Source organism: Pseudochaenichthys georgianus, chromosome 1 (assembly GCF_902827115.2).
Source record: "Pseudochaenichthys georgianus chromosome 1, fPseGeo1.2, whole genome shotgun sequence".
Taxonomy (NCBI): Eukaryota; Metazoa; Chordata; class Actinopteri; order Perciformes; family Channichthyidae; genus Pseudochaenichthys; species Pseudochaenichthys georgianus.
In genome coordinates, this window is record NC_047503.1 from 37,898,671 (window position 1) to 37,916,908 (window position 18,238).

At 41.1% G+C, this 18,238-nt stretch overlaps 1 protein-coding gene across 2 annotated transcripts; it reads right to left on the reverse strand.

Annotated features, from left to right (window-relative positions):
- Positions 1-996: 996 nt before the first annotated feature.
- On the reverse strand, positions 997-17,947 carry smad1 (SMAD family member 1). 2 transcript variants are annotated; one of them, XM_034086190.2, is made up of 8 exons: positions 17,857-17,946; positions 14,246-14,311; positions 10,212-10,773; positions 6,933-7,205; positions 6,713-6,829; positions 4,229-4,450; positions 3,769-4,025; positions 997-2,585 (listed from the first exon to the last, which is right to left on the reverse strand). In XM_034086190.2, the coding sequence occupies exons 3-8, from the start codon at positions 10,609-10,611 to the stop codon at positions 2,442-2,444; spliced, it is 1,413 nt and encodes a 470-aa protein (XP_033942081.1). In that variant the 5' UTR covers positions 10,612-10,773; positions 14,246-14,311; positions 17,857-17,946; the 3' UTR covers positions 997-2,441. The 2 variants fall into 2 exon arrangements, with proteins under 2 accessions (XP_033942081.1, XP_033942073.1); XM_034086182.2 differs by lacking the exon at positions 14,246-14,311 and having other exon boundaries at positions 17,857-17,947.
- Positions 17,948-18,238: the final 291 nt, after the last annotated feature.

The window sequence follows — 18,238 nt, forward strand, 5'->3', positions numbered from 1 at the left end:
ATCTTATATGTAGACAGCCACATTATATTGTGTTTTCAGTTAGAGTTTGAAGTGAAAGATGGAGAGTTGACAGATTAATCATTAGTACATCACAAGGTAGAGAAACACTGATTCTATAATTGTTTCCACCCAATTTTAGCTACAAAACCAGGAAGATTGTCTTCAGTCTGGTAAAGTAAAGACTGACGTGTGAGTCCCAACCATAGACTGTATATATAAAGGTCCCAACACTCACTCACACTAAGTCATAGACGTTCACAGTCTGCAGTCCACCTGACGTGCCTGTCTGTGGAATTTGGGAGAAACATGCAAACTCTTGGGAGGCAACAGTACTAACCACTGTGCAACCATACCACCCACGTCATGTACAGTCATGTGGAACTCCGGCACACACACACACACACACACACGCTTAAATCAGTGATTTCCAAGGGAGTTTCCTGGAAGATTGTTATAACTGTTCCACTACTGTCCCAATGTGTCCTATAAAACAAAAGAAAACCCACATGTATTTTCCAGCAAGTTTATAGAAAATGAAATCCCACTACACATTAGAGCAGTTGGCTGCACTTGTAATTGTTGCACCTCCCTAATTGGAGGTCTACATTCATGCACGCACACCCACACACCCCCCCACACACACACACACACTCAAAAAGTGGTTGATGTTTTTTAAAGACCCGACAATACCATATTGCATATTTTCCTATCATGGGTGGCCTGTAATTAAACAGACAGGCACACAAACACAAACACAAACACAAACACACACACACACACACACACACACACACACACACACACACACACACACACACACACACACACACACACACACACACACACACACACACACACACACACACACACACACACACACACACACACACACACACACACACAATCACACACACACACACACACACACACACACACAATCACACAATCACACAATCACCCTGACACAGTGCATATAAAAGAGTCTGAGATACTGCATGTAATGAAACAAATTTATTGAATCTTCCAGTCGAGGCTTGATATTCATGGAATAAAACTGCTTTTCTGGGAGTTTTACTGAGCAAAAACAGAAAGAAGGAGAAAGAAACTAAAACAAAACAAAGAGGCAATGTGTGAAAGTGCAGACAAACCAAAACAAAAAAAACATGTTCAGAAAAATACAAAAAGAATGTAAAGAGTAATACAGTTTAATAGCAAAGAGGATTGCATAAAAGAATCGAATGGCAACATCTGCATTTTATAAAAACAAAAATAATTAATATTGGGACATCAGTAACCTTTTTTCAGTCAACAATTACAATTTGAATGCTCAACATTTTCCCATAGCAGTCATTTAGAAGGTGTTGCTCAGTCAATGTAATAAGAGAACGATGCAGTTGCTGAAATATTTATGTCCTCAATGTCACTCTGTATTTGACACATTTCATTTTGCTGCAGAGTTTACAGCGAAGGACAAACTAAACTGCACTTGCCTCTGCTTCTTGTGGTGTTAAGCTACCAGTCTTAAATGTGTGAAACTACACTAACCAAACTATGCTTTGCAAAACCAGACTGCACAGCACATAGTCTAATAGTGAATATATCTAAACACTATTCTTTTTTTCCATAAAACTCATTCAATGCAAGATGGGCAACATTTAAACATTAATTTTTTTTTCATGAGTCGTCTGAAATGCCCTTTTAGTGCCATGCCCCACACTAAACCCCTGTCGTAACTCTCAAACTCCCCTTAGTTTTTCAAGGCGATATGTGATTCTATTTTTATAAAAATGTTGTAATGCTTTAATTTGTTAACCTAAAAAAAGAACATTTTGAGGAAAACAGCATACTTGTTTAAGTATCTAGAGATGATTAAAAATGTTCAGTCCAACTCCCTGCTAACATTGTACATGTTGTAAGTACATTTCATGTTAACCTCGTTGCAGTCGGGCAGTAAACATCCGCCAGCTGCAATTTGGTGACCTGGAATGTCCCATTATTATTGTAACTACACGTTTATCTTGATTTCAGAGGGAATATTTAGATGAAAACTAGCAATGAGTCAGAATAATAGAACAATGAATAAGAGACATTGTTGGAGCAAGATCAGGGAGGATACTTGCGTCATGATGAGTGTGATGTTCTAATTATTACAGTTGGTCACAAAGATCAAGTATCTTCCAGTTGCATCACGCTCACTTTGCTTACGCCTCTCCCAGACTGTAAATGTGCCCAATTCAGACATCCTTCAAGTAGAGAACAAACCGACCCATTTAACAAAAACGCCCAGCCCCACTGGTCCCAGATCAGCTTGTGTTTCAGACCTCCATCAGTTATGGGAAAAGGCAGACTTGCTAAACCACAAGCCAATCTGGGAAGCTATTCTTGCTACTTAGACTAAAATGCTGGGGTATGGACAGCCACGAGGCTGAGGACAGCGAAGCCTAGGAGACGGAGGATATGGGGTTGTGGGGGGAGCCCATCTGGGTTAGCACCTTATCCAACCACTGCAGGGGGCCGTGCAGGTGAATCTCAATCCAGCAGGGTGTGCTGGTCACATCCTGACGGTGGTACTCTGCTCCCCAGCCCTGGAACACATAAAGACAAAACATTTTGAATTATGCCACAGGATATTGCTACATCCTGCTGTACTTGTATATGTCTTGCTTAAAGGTGGGTTTTAAAAGTTTCAGAAACCGGCTTGAGATACACTTTTTGTTATATTCCATGGAATGCTCTTAACATCCCAATAGCAATGAATATCTTAAGTGCTTTGACAAAAAATCCATAAAAAAAATGCATCTGTAGAAGCCGTAATACTGTAAAAAGTACAACCAATCCGGCCCGGCTAAACGGACTGGATGGCCTACCTGCCTGTCAGCCTTCCATCGGGGCACAAACTTCTCTCGTGCCCTCATTGGTCATGTGCGCGTTTGTGTGTGTTGGAGGAGGGGCTCTATAAGGAAGTGGCAGATTTTCTCCGGCTGTGTATGTTCAAATTCTAGCGATCTCGAGCCAGTTTCTCAAACTTACCTACCCCACCTTTAAGTCTTATTTTTTTATTTTCTCCCGGATGGCCAGGAAACTGGGAGAGAAAGGGGAGGACATGTTGCAAAGGGCCGTGGTCAGGACTCAGCCTTAGTACATGGAGCATCTGCTTTACAGGTGAGCTACCAGAGAGACCCTACTACTGTGGAGTCTTAATGTTGAGCTCTGCTCATATAAAGATTTAATTTTCAAGATTTAAGAATCAAGATTTCCACTGTTATTGTAGATATTTGTAGCAAATTCAGGAAAAGAGTTTTACAGTATCTGAATGTATTCATGTTACAGATTTTTTACTGAGGATGAACGTAGACCTCTAAACATGGAGAAAACTGTTTTTTAAACACTTGTAGCCTTATATAATGTCACCAAACATCCAAAAGTTGTTGCTGCCAGAAGATACTGTTAATTGCACTTTGCAGAGAAAGGCGTCAACTTACAACCAGCACATTTGGGGTGCCTAATTAATAGGAAGTACAGGAAGTACATTGTGCATCAAAAATATAATACTAAAAAAAAAGTGTTGGTGATTTTGATATTCCAAATGAAGTGTTATTTGATAGTCAAAATACATGTTTATATTTTCCCATATTTCTTTTCTGTTTTTTATAAAAAAACGAACAATGGACCAAGTCAGTTGGATCAAATCGTTTTTCTAAATACAGGGAGGTAAACATTAACATCACCCAGTCAACAAATGTCATATTTTTAATAAAAAAAGCCCACCTTAACGAAGCTCATGCGGATGGTACACATCTTGGTGAGCTCGTAGACGGCCTCGAAGCCGTGGTTGACGGATTGGGCCAGCAGCTCAGCAAACTCCTGGTTGTTGAAGATTTTCAGGCTGCAGCCGCTGGGAATCTTACACACGGTTGTGGGATGGAAGCCGTGGTGATAGTTACAGTTACGACTCTGGACGAAGATACTGCTGTCACTCAGACACTCTGCGTACACCTCCCCTCCGACATAATACAGATGGACACCTGAGAGGAAACAAGGAGAATTAGTGTTGGTCACTTTCATCAGCAAAAAACAAAGTCCCCCAAACATCAGTGTGGCCATTTACAATCAATACACACACACACATGTTGACTCAATCCGTTGTTATTGTTCCTATCGACAAAGTGAATTGATGTAGCCTTGGCTGCTGACAGTCATTCGCTAAATGGTTGTGTCCGTACTGCACCTTTGCCGATGTGCCGCCGGGTGTTCTCGATGGTGGAGTTACGGTTGACGTTTGAGAGCAGGCCGAGGCAGAAGCGGTTGCGGTTGTTGGAGGGATCTGTGAAGCCGTCCACGAGCACGCTGGTGGAGGACGCCTGGAAGGCCTCTCCGACGCGATTGTTGAGCTCGTAGTAAACAATAGAGCACCAGTGCTTGGGCTCCTCGTAGGCCACCGGCTGCACATCTGCGCAGGAAACACATTAACAGGTCACAGGACTGAGCTGAGTACACTGTACACACAGAGATGGACCCAGACACATTATATGCACATTTAAGATACCTCTGAGCAGACTCCGGATGCCAGGAGCCACTGATGCCAGCGATAAATCTTACTCATCTGCACAATTATTTCATGCAAATCATCCCCCAAAGCCCATAATAGTGATTTGAATAAACATATAGGACCCACCGGCTACATTTGAGTACATTTATGCAGACCAAAATCAATGTGGATGCATCCTAAATGCCCACTGTCTGTGTGCCAGCTTTTTTGAGCAGAAAACCTGTCAATAGAAGGTGCCTGGCCATGCTCTCTGAGCCAGTGCCAGCGGGCCCCTCCCTATCTGAGAGAGAGGAATACATCATGTTTATCTAAGCACATACTTCTCCCAAACCTCCCCTGTAGCGTGGCACTGGCTAGCAGGTGTGTTTTGTCTGTCCCTTTCCCGGAGCTGGCCTACAATAGAAACCCTCTCCGCCGTACGGGATGCAGCTTGTGCAAAAGAATTAAAAAACTCCCCAAACTCCCACTTCAGCAAACATTTCAACAGCTCTTTCCCGCTGCTGCTGCTGCTGCTCCATGTGTGGGCAGAAGGTTTGGGCCCGGAGTGCATGATCATAAAAAAGCACAAATATTTTGATGGTCAGGTGTGGACAACTAGAGTTCAGACCAAAGTCCAGCTGCTCTTCCAACATGAGGTGAGAATAATGTAACTGCAAACACCTGCATGGTGTGTTCGTGCAGACAAAATGTAACCACGGAAGAAACATTTAGTTTTTTAAAGTTTTGTTGTTTGTTTTTTAATTGGCTGTGAAAAAACATTTCGCCCCAAAGTAATTTGTAAGATGTAGCAATGCACGACACCCAATTGTGACAGGAACAACAGTCAGACATGTTTTATACAAGCCACTGTATACCAGCCTGCAATAAATTCATGCTCTAGAAATAATTTGGAGAAGAGAAAATCCTTCTTTGATGGCACTGCTTACATCTCATTAGACATGCCTGTTGTTATAAGGGGACGCAAGTTGACATTGCTTTGTATAAAGGAGTTACAAGCAAAAAAGGCTTGGAGCCACTGATCTAAATAATCTGATATGTGACTAATTATCCTAATGTACCTAATGTTACTTCAGTTCACATTAACTGAGTTATATTATATATATTATGTATTAGGTAAGAGTTGTACAAGGAAGTCAGTCTGTAAACTGAAAAGTAAGACTACAATGGAATGTTTTCCTCTTCTTATCTGATGTAGGGGTTTATTTTAATCTCAAAGATCCGTATCGGGCTGATGGAGGATTTATTGAGCTCAATCTGATCCTTTGTTTTATCTCAAATGCACCGTCACACAGGTGATGTGTACTTGTGAGACCTTCATGCTCAGCAACACTACAAGTGCAGCTACTGTCAACTCTCCAAGAACATCATAATTATACACATTAGAAACAACTACTACTACTACAGAGGGTTTAAATACATTACATTACATTACATTGCATTTAGCTGACGCTTTTATCCAAAGCGACTTACAATAAGTGCGTTCGACCAACAAAATACAAACTTGAATACAAAATAAAAACGTTAGGAACGGCTTTGAATGACTCACATTGGGGCAAAAAAACGTTATCAGCCAAAAACGAATGGAATTACTCTTTCAATCACAAAGCTGTGGAGTCAAAACATGTCCATTATACTGTACAGTCATTACGTATTCATGAATGCCAGGTTCAGATGTGTCTCTAGTACAATAAAACCAAAACCACAGAATGGAGATAGCAGCAATTATCGCACCACATTTCAGATCTGAAGATGGGGGTAATTAGTGATCTTATCGTTAACGAGTTTCAAGTCATTACCGCCAGCAGAGAAGACACACTATAAGCTTTTATAGGCCTCATAAAACTGCTCTGAGGCCAGGCTTAATTTGCTGAGGCTTTGAGCTCGCACCCACAGACAGAGGCTCGCTGTAAACTGGCAGATCCTCTCCACACGCAGATCTTATCGGATATGTCCGACCAACTCAGCTGAGACTTTTGTTTTTTTAATCTGGAGGTTGACCACAGGAAAAATAAAACAACTTTAAAAATAACTAGACTTCCCAGAAATCCATGCACCTGCAGATCAAGGCGAGCAGGTGCAGACAGCTTTATGTGGATGATATCAGCGGGAATTCAAGGTTAGATGTGTGCTTGTTTGATATACTGTAGTAATTGCTATGGTTACCTGGCCGGTTGTTACTCTCTATGGGCAATGTTGGAGCCAGGAGGGTGGTGTCCATCGGCTGGGGGATATCCTGCGTCATCTGCTCCTCTGGGGGCATGTAGGCAGGAGGAGGGGTGTCTGCATCAGGAAGGAGGAAAACACAAAGGGCAGGGAAGTGAGTTGTTGTTCAGTACGGAGGAAAACAAATACAAGTTGAAGACATGTTCACCGTGGATCTCACCTGGCATCTGGAAGGGACTGCCGGGGTCCGTGCTGGATGGCGAATGTGGGAAGGTGGCGCTGCTGCTGCCGCTTCCTGGCGAGCTCGGGTAGCTGTTTACCGGCGAGGTGGGAAAAGGGGCGGGCATTGTGTTGACCTGAGTAAAGGATTCTGGGAAGGTGGCATTCTGCGGCATGTGCGGCTCATTCTGTTGTAGAGGGTTGCGGAAGCGAGGCAGCATTGTATGCTTGGCGTTGAACTCGCTGTTCCTCGGTACCAACACAGGGGGCAGCACTGAGGAAGACATAACAACGGTTAAAACAGGAAGTGCTTTGATGCATCTCTCTTTATTTTATCCACCTTAATTATTTTAGTTGATTCATAGATTGTTTTTATATCACAACATATATCACTATCATGATGTAAAAGTAGATTAACTATAATTAATTAACTATAATTAATTAATGAATTATAAAAAGAACCCAAGATTACCATAAAATCCATAAAAAATAACTTTGTAGTGTAAGTCTGTATGTATAGTTTGACCTTAGGCTTGCGTCTCAGACATGTGAAATCTATTCACACAAACTGAAAAAGAAAGTTATTTAACTGCAACATAATAATAAAATATTGGTCTGGCACTCTTTTTCTGTCTACATTCTTGTTGCAGATGTCCCTGCATTTTTTCAAATGTCAGCTTCCAGCCTGTTGGTGTTTGCCAGCAGTATTTGGACTAGACTCTCTGGTTTCTGCTCTGAAAAGACATTTTTGAGTCTAGCCATTCTTGAGTAATTCATCACTTGGCGAAACTATCCTGGCTGATGTGAGGGCTATTCAGGTGCAGTACATACAATCCACAGAGATATGCTCCACTTGTGTCTATAAATACCTGTGCAGATAAATAAAGCTGGTGCTGAAATATTAGACGGGCCCACGCTGCTGTCAGTAATTCTGCAGGTAGCCCATGTGTGCTGCAGCGCGCCAATGCATCAATGTAGCAGTGTATATCAAAGGTTACATGTGAAGCAGGTGTTTGGTGGAATAGTGAAGGGAGATTGACAGGATGTGTGTGTAGACGAGTGTTGTTAGGGGAGAGAGAGGGAGGGGGGAGGGTGTGGACAGACAGGTGCTGTGGGCTTTAATCACCTTAGCCCTCCGTCCTACACCCGCTGCTAAAACAAAAAGTGTGCAACTCTTTCCTCCAATTGTGTGTGTGAGTGAGAGGCTTCCTGTTCCAGCTATCCACGGAGAAACTGTGTGTAGTCATGTGTGTGTGTGTGTTCACGTGTGTATCCTGTTTTTTGTAACCCTCGAGCAAGAGTGTGTGTGAGTGTGTGTGTGTGTGTGTGTGTGTGTGTGTGTGTGTGTGTGTGTGTGTGTGTGTGTGTGTGTGTGTGTGTGTGTGTGTCTCCATGTGTGCATAACTATTACAAAAAGGCGAACAGCACCGAGCATGCCCAAAACAAAGCCCTCATTCTCCCCCAGATGGAAATTCCTGCTGCACACACACATGAACGAACACACACACTTGGCCCCTAACACACTTAGCACCCGGCACACAGCTGTTTCTATCTTGTCAGCTGACCCTTATTAGTTTAGTAAGAGGCCAAATACTGTTTGATTTGTCTTGGTTCTACGCTACCTTTGCAGTGAAGGCCCCAAGTATCTGGACTGTTTCTAAAAACCCTTCCCAACATAGGTAGTTAAATAAAGCCTTTTTAGGTCTTTATTATTTAGTTATTATTTTAACCCATTTGATAGTTTTTAAATCTCTTAATCTTTGATTTGTTATAATCTCTTAATGAGGCGAAGATTCTGCAGTCAGTCTTACAGTCTGATAAATCAAAGGAGGGTGGTGTTTTCTCTTGTCATTTTGACCAGATAAAAAACCTTTTTGAAAAAATGATAAGAGAGGCAGTAAGAAGATAGATCTGCATAAGTAATTTCAAGAAAATGAAAGGAGACAAAGTTCTGGGTAGGAGTAATCATTTACAAACTTAGAAAACTGCTAAAGAAGTTCCTGAAATTCTATTAAATAAAATGTTTCGTCCTCTTTTTAGGAAAAGTACAAATGGGGATGTTGTGATCACAGTCAATGGGGTGCTGTAACCACTAGGCCAGATTTCTTAACATCAATTTAGAAATAATTTCTATCAAGTTTATTTTTATAAATAAAACACCTAGTGTCAGCAGAAAGTATTAAAAATAATTATTACAAAAAAATGCAAAAAATAAATTAAAAAATATATTAAATATATTTTAAGATCATGTTTAATCATCTGATTCGTCTGTACATTGCTGTTTGTCTGTGTTCTTCTAATTAGTGTCTACAGTGTGTGCCTATTGAGCTGTTTAGAGCCATGTGGGACAAAACCCGATCCTGCCCCTCCCTCTCTCTGTCTAAGTCAACGGTGACTGTAAAAACTACACTGAACTCAGAATATATTCCGATTTAATGTGTGTGGCAAAAAAATAATGACCATAGGGGCATAGTGCTGCCATCCCCACCATACGTCATCTCACATCATTCAGAGCTGATTGGCTGTAAGTACGTGTGCCGCGAAAAGTGTGGTGTGTGAAGAGGAGACGAGAGAGCTGCAGTGACGTGACCTAAAACCAGGAAGTAAGCTGCGCATGGCTTCCCTCGACAAAAAAGCAACGAGATTTCTCCATAGGATTTTAGAAAATAGCTCCAAATAAATCTGTGGGAAACGTAGCTGTTAGATAAATGTACGTTTTGTTCAGCCGGATAATATCCACATGTCTACCCTACTTTTATCATTTTCAAATCATAAATCTATTGATTAGATTAGATTTATGATTCGAAGAAGATAAGGAGGACTTTTAGAAAAAAGTAATAGAGATTTTTGTCCAGAAGGATAGGCAAATGGACTTAATCTTCAAGTCAAGGTAAGACTGCAATTTTATTGAAAATGGGATCTTACTAAGAGAGAACAATTCAATATTTAAATGATAAAATTACATTTTTTGGGGTATCCTTCTGTTGAACTGTCTGTTTAAAATTAATTGACGCATCAGACAAAAAAAGCTTTTGAAAATAATATTATATTTTGATTTAGGTCAAAATATAATATTTGTCAGTGCCAGTGCCTCACCAGCCATGAACCTCACTGCAGAAGCTTATAGACATCTACGTTTTTTGTGCCCCACCACTTTTGTACATATAAAAACGCCACTGGTGTCAGCCCCAACAATACTTATTCACTTAATAAGGTCAGTATTGGTTCTGATAGTCGCAGTGCATCCATAAAAAAACGATTTCAGGTCCTTTTCACTCACCTGGACTGTCCACTCGTTTGTAGTGGTAGGGGTTGATGCACACATCCTTCTGTTTGGCGCCGAAGGGGAACTCGCAGCACTCCAGGGCCTTCAGCTCGTGGTGAGACTGCAGGTCGGGCCAGCGCCACACCCGACAGTAAATGACGTGCGGCAGACCTTTCCGGTGGGACACCTGCAGCCGCCCGTCCAGAGAGCGGGGGATGGTCACACAGTTACTGACCTGACCCGGGCAGCTGAGAGCCCTCTCCAGCTCCTCCATGGCTCCCTTCTTCTTTTTCAGTTTCTTAACCAGAGCATCCACAGCCTTTTCCGCCCATTTCTCTTCCTCGTCTCCCTGCTTCCAACCCAGCAGCCGTTTGACCGCCGGGCTGGTGAAGGAGAAGAGCGAGGTGACATTCATGATGGACGAGCCGTCCTCCTCCCCTCTCCTTTCTGCCCCAAAAAAGTGTGAGCAGCGGTTGGGGAAAGTCCAGTATTAGAGGATGAAAATATCGTCCTTTTGGAGTTTCAGGTAATCCTCAGATTCCAAGATGTAGGATCAGATCCTCTTGATAGTCACTCACTGTAAGAAAAGCAGAGTTAGGTTAGCATTTATGAGTAAGATGTCCTTTCTTTCAGAGATTTCAAACACATGTCTGCAGATCAGTCCTGATAACTGTGTCCTTTCTCTTACAAAGTTGTAGCAACCTGGTGAATATAAACCTCTCCCCCCTTTTCCCCCGAGCAGCACTGACGGCTCACCAGAAGACTGCCTGGACAACACTTCATAAGGAGATCATGTCACCATTATAGCCGTAATGGCCAAGTCCATCATGGCTTCTGGGAAACTGGCAGAGGAGTCATGACGGACAACCTCCCGTGAACGTCCGCCCCAATCAGGCATTCTCCGGATAGCTTCCTGTGCGTATGGCTTGTCACATTACCACCGCTCTCTAATGTAATTTACTGTAAATGACTTCATATGTAGCATACACAACCTGTAGGAATTTAGCCCGCAGGTTTAACCCCTAAGTCACTTTGCAGACATGTACACTGTTAAATGTAGGTTCAATCTGCCACGCTGTTTTTCTTCAACATTTATTTTATACAGTAACTATACAGTATGGCAGCCGAATTATTTGTTTATTTGATTTACTATTTCAGCTTTAGCATCAGCGGCAAGTAATGGTAATAATGCTGATAATGAATTATTCAATTTTCCTTTTAGAGTACAAATCATATTTAGTCATCTTAAAGGAGTTATCAGCGTGAGGCAACGTTGGATACTCAGTTAAAATACTACCCACACATTTCAAAAGCCCTAGTTGCTGTCTTTAATTTGGTTATTTATGCGATATTTGTATCCATACTTTCAGAGGGAAACTTCCAATGAGTCGCCTGCTGAGGAAAATGTCCGACAAAGCTTGAACGCCACCAACCCACAGACACTGGGCAGCAATCTGGCAATGTGCAGGACAATAAAAAGGAAGTGCACGTGGACCCACAGGAGCAATTTTGTAGCCAGGACATAACGTGCATTCAAGCTTTTAAGTGGGAAAACAGAAGCTCTCCCAGTTCCTTTCAAGTTCTCTTTCTAAATACAATTAGGGAAGATAGAAACAGAGTTATGGTTGAGGTTTGGCTTTGCACTCCTAGAATCAAATAAAGAGCTTGTCAGAAATCCTCCACCTTTTATCCGCACTGACTCACGGGCGGGGATGCATCACTCCCTGACAGTAAAGCCTGCAGTATATTGGATTTCCTACACGCAGGCACAAATACATCATTAAGACTGCCCTGTAGTTATTCTTGGCCCTTCAGATTATGGGATGAATAGCGATTTCTATCTTTGTCAGCTACTGCATGTGTAGGCTACATCATACCGACCAACGGGGAGGGTAGTTTGATGAGAACAGGTGCTGTTTACAACGTGGGTGTGTTTGTGTGTAGTGTGCTCTATTGCCAACCCCACTGACGGGAAAGCAGCAAGTTGTACCTATACTTAGCTTAGCTTTAGAATCACACTGGCTAATCATAAGTTACGCTACTACTTACATACAAGGGAGAGGAAACTGGAGTGTGTGCGTTTGTGTGTGTGTGTGTGAGATCAAGGGACAACATATCTCCACACTGAAATCATTTTCACTATGATATCATGAATTGCTAGCATCCAAAAATAACAACTCTCCACCATCATAGAGACAGGAAACAGGCTGTATCATTCTGTGTTATATCTGTCATCGCTCACACTGCAGTGACATCACTTCCTCTTGCTGAGAGCAGCAGGTTTTTCCACAGGTGCAGGGTGGGAGAGAAAAAGGCAGTTTCCCCAACTCACCACCCCTGACTTTTGATCTTCCTTTCTCGCTCTCTCTCACCAGTTTCCTGATTGTTACAACTGGAGGACGATGGGTCAGAAATGTAATGGGTGTTGCCTCTGTTCCCGCCTGTTTAGTCATTAAAATAGCTCTATTGCAGAAATATTACTACCAACTTAAAAAAACCTCAAACAATTCTTGTTGTCAGGGTACGTAATCCAATGTAATATTTTTGTATTTCATGACCAATTAACGACTATTTAGATGCCTTACTTTAAAGAATAGAAACAGGTTTTTCTACAAGTTAAAAGTTGTCGTTTTAAAACCCTGATATTTGAAACATCAAATATTAACATCTTATCTTGAAAAACTTAAATGATCAAACAAGGTTTCCTGTCAACTGAATATTTGTTAAAAATGTTTGTAAGTATTATATTCAACCAGACATCTAATACCTGCTTTTGATATTTGACCGCTTATGCACACATTCCTGAAGGTGCTAATAAAGTTTTGGGGTTAAAACCCAAGAACATCTCAAATGTCTAGACTATGGTCTCTGCTCTCCCCTTGTTCCGCGTTTATTATTTTATGTATAATATCATTAAATATTTTCCAAATGTTCAAAAGCTGATAGTACTTTGTGACCTTGTCTGACGCAGAACTGACATCCTCACACAAAGCAAAAGACGTACTTGAACTCTGAGTGCTGAGCACAACAATACATCAAGTTCAGAAGGGAATAACTGCAACATCATCTCTGCACCACGGTCACCGTCCAGACACACAGTGAGTCTTTCTGATCCATTTCCAGCCGCAGAGCTTTGATGGCCTCTCAGTAACATTCAGCACTATCGGCACAAGTTCAGAACTAGTTGCGGGAAGACGACTTTTAATCAATTTCAGATGCAAGACGTTTCAAGCATCTGGAGCAGGCTTCCCGACCGTCTGTTGTCATTCTGCTGCAGCTGGAGACGATATCTCTCAGATATTTTCATCCCTGACAGAGAGAAATATCTGACTGCTGGCCAGACCACATGTTTATTCGAAGGGTCTGATATGGCTTTGTGTTGGTGCTTTGGATAATGCTAGTTTAGAGTTTAGAGTGAGGCAGTCAAAATATAAAGGCGCCTGCCTGTTCCTACTATACCTATGTATAGACTAGGATGTTTGCATGACATAAACTTATTATCAGACTAAATTGCCATTTATTTTGGCATCCTGATTGTGTTCATGTTGTCTGATATTGGTTTGCATTCCAGTTCAAAGAACAAGGCTGATATGAAAGTAGTTATTTCTTTAAAATGACTAAAAACAACATGTACCGTTGCATTGATCTTTTGATTATTGTTGCCATTTCTGACACAGTTTTTCATTCAGTTTTTTCCCTGAGAGATTAAACTAAATCCCACCAACAAATATCTGATTGGTTTGGTTGTTCTCCACCTAAAACATTGGACCTGTTTGAACCCCTTAAAAAATCTTTGATATGGTGAGCGGTTTAAATTGCTTCTAACAATTATCTCATAATCTGCAACGAAATATAATTTTTTTTTCCAGTTTAATGATTTGCCCAAGGTTGCAAAAATCGATTGCTTGTTTTGTCTGACAAACAGCCCAAAGCACAAATGTATTAAATTAACAATTAAACAGAAAAAAAAGAGGAAGTTTCAGAGGGATAGAAAACTAACATCATTAACTGCGAGGCATTTTTTGACTTGTATGTATTACTTGTCTTACAGAGTCAATGAAGAGTCCCACAGATGCCTGCAGTGGCCTTGGCTGCTGCTCTCCTCCCTATAAAAGCTGAAACACACACACCACATTTACACAACAGCTCCATAAAAACCACTCTGACATTCCCTACAGCTAAGTCCAGGCAATGCTCTCTCTATTGTGTTAGCGGTAGCTCGTTATGGCCCTGTTAGCCCAGCGGACAGAGATCCAGGGCTAATGGGAGCACAGAGTGGGATCACGCGACACTGTCAGACGGGGGCTTTGACCCACCTGGTGCGAGCGGTTCGCCACTACACCAGCACCATGGATCATTTTGCACTGCTTCAGTGTCTGTTAATCAATTTAGGCCTGGGCTGTGTAGGATGAGGAGGCAGTAATGATGCTCTCCGGACCCTCCCCAGGGACGGAGCATTATAAAGAAGCTACATTATTTATCAGCAGGGTCCTGGATGGGGCCTCCATTAGCCCCCGCTCAATGGAGTCACTGGCTATAAACAGAGGAGTGCAGGAAGAGAGAGTGGAAGATAAAGGGAGAGAGAGGAAGAGGAGGGGGAATGATTCAGAAAGAGAAAGAGTGCAAGAAAGTGAGAGTGACGGCAGAGATAGAGAAATAAGACGGAGTGATTGTTTTATAGAGGGAGAGAGACGAAGACCCTCGTGTATCTGGTCTCTTAACCCAGCACTTCCCCATTAAGTGTATTCAAGGGTCATTACTGAGTTAAGAGATACACCAAGGATGCAATATATGCTTTTACACAAATACAAATCATAGCCATGAAGCAATGACGTCTGAAAGCATCTCCAGAGGGGCAGCTGTTGCAAAGTTTAACATCACTTGAGGCCAAACATTGAACAAATCTGTTTTAGCTATTTGTAAATGTAAAATAGTTGGGGTTAGGACTGTTATTCAGACCTAATGTGAAGACATTGTTGAGTACATTTCTCATCAGAGAAGTTATTGGCAGATTCATTGATCGTGAATATAGTTGCTAGTTGCATCCCAAAGAAAGCAAATTTACAAAACTATTCTTTCTAATTTATAGTAGTTTAGAATTGACAGAATTCAAACCAGGATATGATCATACCGATTGTTTGTTAAGATCCCTCACATTGTTTGAGTTGTGGACCAGAATATGAGATGGACATTTTACGGTTCAAAAATACATTTTATGCAAATCTGTTCGAGGTCTTTAGCAGACAAACTTTCAATGTCCCAGGTCATTTTGAGTTTCTATACTGACATGTCTTGCTACTTATTGGCCAATGTAAGGTACACATGTACAGTATTTGGGACTAAATAATATTGGCTGATCATTCATCCCATCCTGACCACAACTATTACTATTTACATTGGTTTAAAAAAGCATAGCGACTAAATAGCCTGACGTAGTAGATACTAATTTACCACAGCCCCGTGTCTTTTAAAAGCTGTTGCAGAGAAAGCTTGAAATAACCATGGGAGGTGTTGCCTTTAGTGACTAGACATGGCATTGACCTGCGGGCTCTTTAAAGTCACTGGGGTCACTTCTCCTCACAAACACCAACACATACACACCTCTGACCTGACATAAAGATGACACTAGAACAAGTGACAGAAGTCTAGCAAATCACACTTCTACTATAGTCAAACAAAAACCTTCTGACACCAACACTGTGGTCAGTATTGTTCTGTCTGATGTGGAATGAGACTCTGTATGTCCCAGACGAAGCAGTCCGTCCCACACACGACTGCAGACATAACTAGCAAACACATGGGGTTTCAAGCAGCTATCTCAACCATGCATGGCACTCAGTGTTGTGTTAGGGTGGACACCTCACCCCGACACATGGCAGGCTATGCTGTCCGGCCGTGCAGACACTCAGGAGGGTTTAACTTCGTTCACTCACTACTGTTGTGACTGACTCTCTGGATACAGGAATGCTGCTAACCTATATTTACACCTTGTTGTTGAGTAGGGTTTTTGTTGCCTTTGCTATAGATAGATATAGATAGATAGATAGATAGATAGATAGATAGATAGATAGATAGATAGATAGATAGATAGATAGATAGATAGATAGATAGATAGATAGATAGATAGATAGATAGATAGATAGATAGATAGATATAGAGATAGATAGATAGATAGATAGATAGATAGATAGATAGATAGATAGATAGATAGATAGATATAGATATAGAGATAGATAGATAGATAGATAGATAGATAGATAGATAGATAGATAGACGGGTATATTGAGGTAGATAGTATTTGTATGTATAAAGAAGGATATTAAGCAGATAGAATCATGTGACAATCACATCTCTCAATGACCTTTTATTAAAGAAGACTAACCATGTCATCTTAATCCTATAAAAACACCATTTGTTTGATTTTCAAACCAAATTCAAAGCTGCATACCCTGAGAATGCAGGAATGATAAAACAATTGGAAGTAAATCACGGACAAGGACAAATTCCTGTCCTTTGGGTAATCTGATATGTCATCTTCAATAATGTCAGGAGATCTAGCCTTAGCTGCTGTAGGTCTCTCTCTCTCTCTCCCTCCTTTCCCCCTTTCCTTTGCACATACACACTTACACAGATTCATAAATATATTGACATACCTAAAACCAGACACATGTCCTGTGCTGCACACCAGTGCACAAAATCAAATTGCCTCAGCAAGTCTGCTGCAGCAGCCAAAAGACATGATAAACACTATTTTTAAATAGCAAGATGCAAAAGGGTATCATGAGTGATTTGTGTACAAAGAAATGCAATATAAGCCAATTGCATTCTTCCTTTTTCATTAATATATCATCAGTAAACAAGTGTCACGCAAAGTGAACACAGATCATTCACATATTGTAGTTTAAAAAGCCAAAAATAGTATATTTTATATAGTATAGAAATAAAGGAAATTATTTAATAATTGAAGTAATTTGTCAAGAAGATAATGCTATATAGTCCACTTCTTGCCCCTATACATGTGTGGCTTTGCCTTCATATCATTGGAATTGGTAATCTTTCAAATGTTCTGACATTTCATAGACCATGCAATTCATTATATGGCACATCCTGTAGGTTAATAAACCAAATAGGCCCATGCCATGTGTCTAATAACTGCAGTTGTATCTGTATTTACTCATGGATAATCACTGTGTACAACAGTGTGCATGTACATTAACTGGTGATTCTACTAATACCTGCTTTAGAGTAGTTTAACCCCAACGTATAGTGCGTTTAGTGTACAAATGCAGCACTTCTGCAATGTTCCAATTTAAACTTACTAATTGTCTGCACGATACAGTAGTCTAGGACTCTAGGCTACATTATTGCAAGATTACTATAGTTCATAATCAAACTTTGATCATTTTATCACGTAGCCAAAACAAGTAGTTTACACATTCATGAAAATGTGGCTACATTTGTAGCTCCAGACTGAAAGTGAGGTTTAAAAATGTGAAGGGAAAAAAAAGTTTGAAGCTGCCAAGTGACACACTGTTGAGTTGATAAGCGTTGGGGTCTACTTCCTTACAAACAGAGCCATGCACACAACAACACGTGAAAATACATATAAAGAAACTTTTCATTTAGCACGTTGGGAAATAAATCAGAAAGTTTACAGTACCTTTTCTTTCTCTGCTCTCTCACTCCCTGTTCTCCTCTCTCTGCCTGTCTTGGGTCTGCTCGACCTGGCGTCAGTCAGTCGCGGAGCCGCTTCACCCTCCGCTGAGCGCCAGTATCACGCCGCGGGGATGCAGCCCCGACAATAACAAGACCTACTTTTCACACATCCAACATCTTCGTTCACTGTGTGGAAAGTGATTATGTAACTGTGAGAAACAATGTTGTTTTCTCGCCTAAAACTAAGAGCTTCACAGCACCAGAGAGCTTCTTTTCAGATGAGAGAGTTTGTTTGTTGCAAGTTGTGCTAAAATGTTGCTTGTTTGTTGCAGAGTGAGGCTAGAACATCCATGCAAAATGTGGGAAGGTTGTTTAATTTAGCTCTT